Source organism: Papio anubis, chromosome 3, assembly GCF_008728515.1.
Source record: "Papio anubis isolate 15944 chromosome 3, Panubis1.0, whole genome shotgun sequence".
Lineage (NCBI taxonomy): Eukaryota > Metazoa > Chordata > Mammalia > Primates > Cercopithecidae > Papio > Papio anubis.
This window is the reverse complement of record NC_044978.1, coordinates 112134404-112144096: the sequence shown is the minus strand read 5'-3', so window position 1 is coordinate 112144096 and position 9693 is coordinate 112134404. Positions and strand designations below refer to the sequence as shown.

Sequence of the window (9693 nt, the reverse complement as noted above, 5' to 3'; positions counted from 1 at the left end):
GTTTCATTACGTGATGAAAGTGGGCATCCTTGCCTTGTTCCAATTCTTTGGTGGAATACTTTCAACTTTTCCCTGTACAGTATGATGTTAGCTGTGGGTTTATCATATATGGTTTTTATTATTTTGAGGTATGCTCCCTTTATGCCTAGCTTGTAAGGGTTTTTATCATGAAGGGATGCTAAATTTTATCAAATACCTTTTTTTGTATCTATTAAGATGATCATATGGTTTGGTTTCTAATTCTGTTTATGTGGTGAATCACATTTATCAATTTGTGTATGTTGAATCATACTTGCATCCCTGGAACAAAACCCAGTTGACCATGGCATATTATCATTTTTATGTCCTATTGGATTCAGTTTTCTAGTATTTTGTTGAGGATTTTTATGTAGCATTCATCAGGGATGTTGGCCTATAGTTTTCCCTTTTTGTGTGTGTGCCCTTGTCTTGTTTTGGTATCGGAGTAATACTAGAGTCATAGAATGAGTTAGGAAATATTTACTCCCGCTCAATATTTTGGAACAATTTCATTAGGATTGGTATCAGTTTTTCTTTATACATCTGGTAGAATTTGGCTGCGAATGCATCAGTTCCTGGGATTTTTATTGTTGTTGAAAGATATTTTTTTTCTTATTCAATTGTACTACTCATTATTGGTCTGGTCGGAATTTCTATTTTTGCCTGGTTTAATCTGTAAATTAAACTTGGTAGATTTCTACCTGGTTACATGTTTCCAGGAATTTATTGATTTGCTCTAGGTTTTCTAGTTTTTGAGCGTAGAGTTATTCATAGTAGTGTCTAACGGTCTTTGTATTCCTATGATATCATTGTAATGTCTCCTTTTCCATTTCTGATTTTGTTTATTTGAATCTGCTCTTTTTTTCTTGGCTAGTCTAGGTAGTAGTCTATCGATTGTTTTATCTTTTCAAGTAACCAACCTTTTATTTCATTGCTCCTTTGTAATTTGGGGGTCTAAATTTTATTTAGTTCTACTCTGATCATTGTTATTTATTGTCTTCTGCTAGTTTAGAGTTTGGTTTGTTCTTGTTTTTCTAGTTCCTTAAGGTGCATCATTAGGCTGTTAATATGTGATCTTTTAGTTTTTTTGACATTGGCATTTAATGCCATAAAATTCCTTCTTAACACTGTTTTTGCTATATTTTAGAGGGTTTGGTATGTTTTGTCCCCATTTTCATTCATTTCAAAATTTTTTTAATTCCCTCTTTATTTCGTTATATCATTCAGAAGCATGTTGGTTTTGTGTTTTTTTTTTTCCTTCTTGTTCGTTTTTTTGTTTCATGTTTTTGTATACTTTTAAGAGTTCTTCCTGGTATTGATTTCTAGTTGTAGACCATTGTAATTTGAGAAGATACTTGATATGATGATTTTTTAAAGTTTCTTCAGACTTGTTTTGTGGCTTAATATATGATCTATCTTGGAGAATGTTCCATGTACTGATGAGAATGTATATTCTGTGATAGTTAGGCAGAATTTTCTGTAAATGTCTATTAGGTCCATTTGGTCTAAGTACAATTTAAGTCCATTGTTTCTTTGTTGATTTTCTGTCTTGATGATTTGTCTAGTACTGTCAGAGGGGATGTTGAAGTTCTCCATCGTTATTGTATTCTTATCTCTTTTCTTAAGTGTGGTAATATTTGTTTTATGCATATTGGTGCTCTAGTGTTGGATATGTATATATTTAGGATTGTTATATCTTCTTGTTGAGTTGATTCTGTTATCATTATATAACTTTCTTTGTCTTTTTTTTTTTTTTTTTTACTATTGTTGATTTAAACCCTGTTTTATCTGATATAAATATAGCTACTTCTACTCTCTTTTGGTTTTCATTTGTGTGGAATATATTTTTTCTATACCTTTACCTTTAGTCTATTAGTGCCTTTATCAGTAAAGTAAGTTTTTTGTAAGCAGCATATAGTTGGTGGAGTTCAGTCATGCAGCCATTTCATTTCTTTCTCTGTCATTTCTGTAACTGTTTCATAAGCCCCGTGGTTTGGTGGAGTTCTGTCACATTGCCATTTTGTTTCTTTCTCTTTCTCATTTCTTTAATTGTTTTATAAGACAAGTGAGTTTTATACTTTCATGTATTTTTACGGTAGGTGAGTACCGACCTTTCATTCCCATGTTTAGAATTCCTTTGAGCATTTCTTGCACAGCCAGTCTAGAGAGTTAATAAATTAATTACTACAGAAGAATAGAAAACTAGTATTGACTCTCCTACTCCAAAAGTACCTCGATGGAGGTAGGTGTTGACACATTCCTCTTCTTTACTATAAAGTTAACTGTGTAATAAGAATGATATAGAGCAAGATAAAAAGTGCGGAGAAAAAGTGAAATAGGTAAATCGGTAAACAGGTAATACTGAATATTTTAAATAAATGCGTTTCTTTCTCTTGATAGTATAAGTTAAAATATATAGTAATAAATAAACTAATTAATTAAAATTTTATTTTTCTCAAAAGTTTTTTATGGTTATTTAGCCCTTTATAATTTATACAGCATGCATGTCATCTGCTCTAATTCTCACAAAATATACTGTTCAATAACTGTTGTTATTACCAACATGTCGCAGGGGAACTAAGATTCCGCAATATTAAAAGGACTCATCCAAGCTCACACAACAGTCACTGGCAGAAAAATCTTCAGTTCTAGGAATCTTGCTGTTATACTTCAGTTGCCTCTATAATAATACCTTAAATTCCACTTTACAAATCATTGGTATATACACTGTTTTATTTGATTTAAAACAATCAAATTATGAGGAAGGTATTGTCTTTATCATGTAAATTTTTTCGAAATCTGAAGCTTAAAATAGTTATGATTAATGTGAGATCACATAGCTTATATTTGACAGAAAGAGTACTTGAATGCACATCTCCTACCTCTAGTCTAGTTCCCTTTCCCATCCCCTTAGAAGTGCTTTATGATGTAGGAATTAAACACTGTGCTTAGAAGTTTAAAATCAATTAAACAAATCTTTCATATCTCAGTTCCTTCATTTGAAAGACATGACTGATATTAGAACAAAATAAATTTCAAAAAAATAAGAAATGATCATGTTTGGAAAAAATGTCTTGTAGAAAAATTCATTAATACAACCCTGGGCATATCCTCAAACACTACAGTCCAATGGGAGAAAAAATACCAAGTTCGGTTTTGAACTTTTCTATTAAGGTGATTGTAAAGCACACATAACACATTCAATTAGTAATTGGAAATGATGATGTGCAGCTCAAAGAGAGAGGTCTGGGCTCAAGATCTATCTTGAGAAATATTATTATTAATAGATGGTGATTCCCTTTGCTTCCCCCCAAGTGAGGTCAGGAGAGACATGAAACCCAAAAACTTTTCCATTCTCTGTAGTGTGAAGCAATGTACTTAGGGACGAAGTGTATGTGAGTGGAAGTTCATGTCTCTTCATTCAAACTTACCTGGTTTCTGTTTCCAGCTCTGTCACTCCTCAATAAGCGTAAGTTATTCACTATCTGAGCCTCACCTTTCCTATGTTTACAACGCAATCATAATACAGAATTTACAAGGCTATGAAAAGATCGTGAAGACTGACAATGTACATGTACAATGCCTGACAGATAGGCTTTCATAATAAAGTATAAAAAGATAAATTTTCCACCCTCATGCAATTTTTTCAAGTCAATATAAAAGAGAAAGAGTGAGAGAGAAACTGGGTAAATAGGTCACAAATGAATATCTGCTTTGCTGTTTAAATGCAAGCACTAAAAATCTCTCTGATCAAGACCCTGCTTTAAAAGCAAAATATTTTGTTTCACATATTTCCATTGCATTATGAATTAAAATTCAGTATTTACAAACATATTCAGTATTTACAAACAAATTCAGTATTTACAAACATAGAGTAAATACTGTGCACAATTTAGTTTGTGTTAGCAACGTTCAGAGGTTCAATTGTAAGTTGAACGTGCTATTGAAAGTTGAAACATGCTATTTCTTCAGTTGTTTCTACAGGGTGGAACAATTCATTCTTATGTAATTAGTTATGGCTGGTGAAAGTAAGGTAATTTCGGCTCCACACCCTTTGTTGAGTCATATGTCTCATGGTGCTTTTCAGTTATTGAGTTCAAGACATTTTTCATGAACTGAAAGCAAAATTGGCTGTAATGTCATTCCTGTGGGAGGCTCATCCAAGTTAAAGTATATATTGACTCTAGTCTTTTGATTTCATTTTTTGGAGATTTTAGCCTCCAACTTAATTCTTGTTTACAGTTCTTTTCACTCCAGGCTTGTGGATCCTGACATATCAGCTCATCTCTGGAAACATAATCAATCCCTAATTGTTGCAGAAAGCAACAATTTGAGATTTGTTTCATCTTTGGAGTTACATTTGCCTCCAACTCTGTCTCTTTTTGACTCTTTCACTACTCAGCATCCACTATTAATTACTGAAATCACAAATACCAACACTATGCATTTGTGATTGCATGTAACAGGCACAATAACCCCATGAGGTAACAAATGGGTAAACTGAAACTCAAATAGTAAACAAATGTCAAAGTGACAGTTTTCAACCAGAAAAGTACTACAGTAGTGGTTGCTGAACACTGGACTCTCAACCTGTGTCAGTGAAAGCCAGTTTTCATTAGTGTAGCAAAATGAACAAATAAGACAAATATAGCAAAAAGACATCATAAAGTTATAGCATTTAATAAATTGTTCTGAGGTTATTTTCTTCCTATGTTATATATTTAAATGCTCTTTTTAAAAGTGATCATGCTTGAGCAGGGTCAATTTTTATAAAGTGTTCTGTGTTTATTCAACAAAATGGAAAACTGGCAAATGTATGTCTGCTTCCAACAATCTTCTGAAATGTTACTAGTTCCAGTGCCACAGCGTACAATGTGCAAGTGACACAATACAAAATATCAAGAGGTGCCCTTTTATAGGCCTGTGAGCTGGGTAGAGCCCAAACAATATCAGACAACATTGCAGTGAAATGTGTCCCACAGCACTGACCCTCAGAATCTACCCTTCTCACTTGTACCAGAATGTTGGCAAAACAAAATAGAAAAATATAAAAATTAGAATATGCCTAAATATAACTGCTTCTCAGCTCTATTGAGGCTTTTAAATCTGAAATATGTCAAGAATTAACATAGGCAATAAATATTTATAAATACCATAAGTATTTACAAAACACCTGTATAACCCAAGCATTCTGCAAAGTGTTAAACACTTTGCCTATGTTAAGCATAGGCATGAATAGTAGCTTTACTTTCAAGGTGTTCACAGCCAAGTTGGATAACCTATTGAACTAGAAATATATACCTAATAATACATAACATGACCCCACTTAATCTTCAAAACAGCCTTTTGAGGTAGGTACTATTATTCCTATTTTTCAGATAAAGAAAATCTCAGATAAATGACAATATGACCTTCAAGCAAACAAAGGGTAAAACTGGAATTCACACCCAGCTCCTCTGGTGACTTTCCCAGTGTGAGTGTGTGTGACTATATATTAGTACAAATTCATGGAGAAAATATGATAAATCAAATAAATCATTGGCTGTTGGAGCAGTTTTAATTCATTTCAGGTGCTTGCTATTCTCCCTGATTCTCTATGCCTCTGCCGATTTTTAATAATATGGGGAATCTTGCAATGAGAAATGCTACTGTCCTGACCCCCTTACCACCCCACCCCTGCTTCATCTTCCTCAACACTTCTTCCCACTCAAATGATCTCTCTTCAGTACAGCCTTGGGGATGGTGCCCAAGCAAGGATGATTACTACAGTAGTGTCCAGCATTGAAGTTTGGAAGACATTGCAGTAGAACAGAGAATGATTTGTTGTTATTCTTGGAAACTTTATCAATTGGCAGAAGGGAAAGTAATTCCAAACCATAAGTCAGACTTCCTTCTTCCGTCAGACTAACTGAACTTCAATCATTTTGTGCTGGGAAAAAAAAAAAAAAAAAAGCTTGAAAAAAAAACCATTAAGGACAACCCTGTTAAGTTCAGTTTCATTTCTCGGAATATGTTTCTATGGCTAGAGCCATATGCCAGATAAGAGATCGTGAAAGACAGAAGACAATCGTGAGTACTAAAATGATGGCTGAAATCAGTGAAATGAATGACTTTCTTTGATATCTCTCTCTCTCGTAAGGCCAGCACGTGTACCATCGACTTCAAGATTTCTGAATCCATATGTCGTATGTTTCATTGTCGTCGCAGGGGTAGTGATCCTGGCAGTGACCATAGCTCTACTTGTTTACTTTTTAGCTTTTGGTAAGTACCAGAGCATTATTACTCTTTAGATTTAATAGTGACGTACAATTTCAGATTTAAAGTTTGGCATTCTTTCTTTTATTATGGCTTTTATTTCTTAATATAATGTGATTATATATCTTACTTACAGTTCTTCCCCAAATATAGATTCATATCTGTATTTTTCCTCAATCAGTATTTTTCTCTTTCCTATTTTGGCCATTTTTAGTGCCCCAAACATACCTTTTGAGTATACCAAACATTGTTACTCAAAAAAGAATTATTCTATCCAAAGGAAAAAAAAACCTCAATAATTTTCTGATGCTAAAATTTACTCATTTTGTTTTTCATTAATACTATGATTTCCTTCATTGATAACCTGATAAAATCACAAAAGTGAAATATTGCAAAGAACCCTAAGTTTCAACACTAAAATTTGGATGTACCTAAGTATTTGTCCATTCTTATTAACAAATAACGCTCTGTCTTCTGAAAACAGTGTCTTACAGGCCTAACAGTTAGGATGGTCAGGAGATAAATTTTCAGTTGAGAAATAAAAAGGGGTAAAGTCAAACTTTTTAAAACATCATGTTCTTTAGTTATTTGTCTCTTTTATTTTGTTTAATTTGTTATTATATCACTAAAACAATAGACAACATGGACAAGAAAAAATAATGTAAAGAATACACCTACCATGCTCATTCATAAACAACTTTCTGTAAAAATCTCTGTGAAGGCTCTTTCAGATGCTTTAACATAGATGTGTAAAATGTGTCAAATTTTACTAAATAATATCATATATTAGAATCTTTTTTTCACTTAAAATACACTTTGAGGTTATTTTTATTTCAAATATAATTCTATTAAATCACTTAAATCATGTGTGTGGGTGTGCAGGTGTGTACATGGGTATGTGTGAGTGTTAAGAGAAAAAGAGACAGAATATAACTTATAGTATGTCCAATTGTAAACAGGTAAAAATACTTAACTATGCTAAGGTTGAAATACTTCCAATGGTGTAATACAATTACCAACATTAGAAATACCGATAACGATACTCAATCATTTCAGCCAATCAAATGTAAAGGTTGTGGCTAAATTTTGCTTTTGACTGCATTTTGCTATCAAATCACCTGGAGTCACCTATACTTAAGGTGAACTACAGAGGTAGAAAAAAGAGACATGGAGTTTCGGATTAAATTAATGAATTTTCACTCATAATGACACGGCATTGTCATGCCTAAAGAGTAAGCCCTTTGGTAAGTCATCTGCAAACTGTGTTCCAATGATCACTTATGGCCCCTAAATGACTTGATCTTCCACTACAAACAACCACTATTCCCCTAGTATCTCCAACTTTTGCCCCTTACCAAGGTGTTTGTTTGCATAAGTAATGCATATGAATGATCAAAGGAAAGAAGAGATTTTTGTTCTGAGACAGATTCCATTAGGTTATGTACATCTTCATAATGTTTATGAGTTGTGTACAGATATGTTTTAGAGACTTTTGTCTCTTTCACACAACTGAAAAGGTCCTCTGGAAGACCCCTGTCGTTATTGTTGTTGTTTTTGTTGTTTTAATGATACATAACATCTTACGTATTTATGGGATACAGGTCATATTTTGTTACATACATAGAACGTGTAATGATCAAGCCCGGGTATTTGAGGTATACAGCACTTTGAGTATTTATCATTTCTATGTGTTGGAACAGCTCAAGTCCTCTTTTCCAGCTACTTTGAAATACGTAATATATTGTTGTTAACTGTTGTCACTCTGCTCTGCTATTAAACTATAAAACTTACACCATTTATCTAACTATATGTTTATACCTGTTAGCCAACCTCTCTTCAATCCCCCTTACAATGCTCCACCCTTTCCAGTCTCTAGTATCTGTCATTCTACTCTCTACATTGATGAGATCAACTTTTTAAGCTCCCACATATGAGTTAGAACATATTTGTCTTTCTTTTTTATTCTTTTTTTAGTTGTAGAGATGGGGTCACTTTTTTGCCCAGGCTGGTCTCAAATTCCTGGCTTCAAGTGATCTTCCCACTTCTGCCTACCCAAGTACTAGGATTACAGGCATGAGCCACCATGCCTGGCTAATTTTGTCTTTCTGTGCTTGGCTTATTTCACTTAACACAATGACCTCCAATTCCATCCATGTTGCTGCAAATGACAAGATTTCATTCTTTTTATGGCCAAATAGTATTCTATTGTGTGTATATATATATATGTAAATATATATATGTAAATATATATATGTAAATATATATATATATATATATAAAATATTTTCTTTATCCATTCATTTCTTGATGGACACATAGGTTGATTCCACATCTTGGCTGTTGTGAACAGTGCTGAGATAAACACCCAAGTACAAATATTTCTTTGACATGGTGATTTCTTTTCCTTTGGATAAATATCCAGTAGTAGGATTGCTGGATCATATGGTAGTTCTGTTTTAGTTTTATGAGAAATCTCAATACCATTTTCCACAATAGCTGCACTAATTTACATTTCCACCAACAGTGTATAAGAATTCTCTTCTCTCTGCATTCTAACCAGTATCTGTTATTTTTGTATTTTGGTAATAATCATCTTAACTGAGGTGAGATGATATCTCATTGTGGTTTTGATTTGTGTTTCTCTGATGATTAGCAATGTTGAGTATTTTTTCATGTACCTGCTGATGATTTGTATGTCTTATTTTGAGAAATGTTCGCTCATGTTCTTTGCCCACTCCTTAATGAAATTTTTATTTTTATTTTTTTTTAGTGTTGTGTTGTTTGGGTCCTTGTATATTCTGGATATTAGTCTCTTGTCTGATGAACAGTTGGCAAATATTTTTTTCCCATTCAACAGGTTGTCTTTCCATTCTGTTGGTTGTTTCTTTGCTCTGCAGAAGCTTTTTTGTTTAATTAATTCCCATTTGTCTATTTTTGGTTTTGTTGTCTGTACTTTTCAGGTCATAGTCATAAATTATTTCCCTAGACTAAAGACATGAAGTGTTTCCTCTAGGTTTTCTTTTAATAGTTCTCATAGTTGTAGGTCTTACATTTAAGTCTTTGATCCATCTTATATTGATTTGTGTATATAGTGAGAGATAAGGGTCTAGTTTCATACTTCTGCAAATGGATATCCAGTTTTCCTAGTACTATTCATTGAATAGAGTGTGCTTTCCCCATTGTTTGTTCTTAACACTTTTGTTGAAATTCAGTTGTCTGTACGTGAATTTCTTTCTGGGCTTTCTATTCTATTTCATTGGTCTATGTGTCTGTTTTTATACCAATACCATGCTGTTTTGGTTACTATAGCCTTGGAGTATAGTTTGATGTCAGGTAGTGTGATGTCTCTAGATTTGTTCTTTCTGCTCAGGTTCGATTTGACTATTTGGGCTCTGTTTTGTTTCATACAAATTTTAGGAT

The 9693-nt window shown here is 33.1% G+C and overlaps 1 protein-coding gene across 1 annotated transcript in view; it reads left to right on the top strand.

Annotated features, from left to right (window-relative positions):
• Window positions 1–6134: 6134 nt before the first annotated feature.
• The window catches only part of TMPRSS11D (transmembrane serine protease 11D), a gene marked incomplete at its 5' end in the record, with an annotated part of 33350 nt that continues 29791 nt past the window's right edge, over window positions 6135–9693 (top strand). Inside the window, one exon of the mRNA XM_031664479.1 lies at window positions 6135–6279. Coding sequence (XP_031520339.1) covers window positions 6135–6279 — 145 coding nt within the window. The remainder of the gene's footprint in view (window positions 6280–9693) is intronic.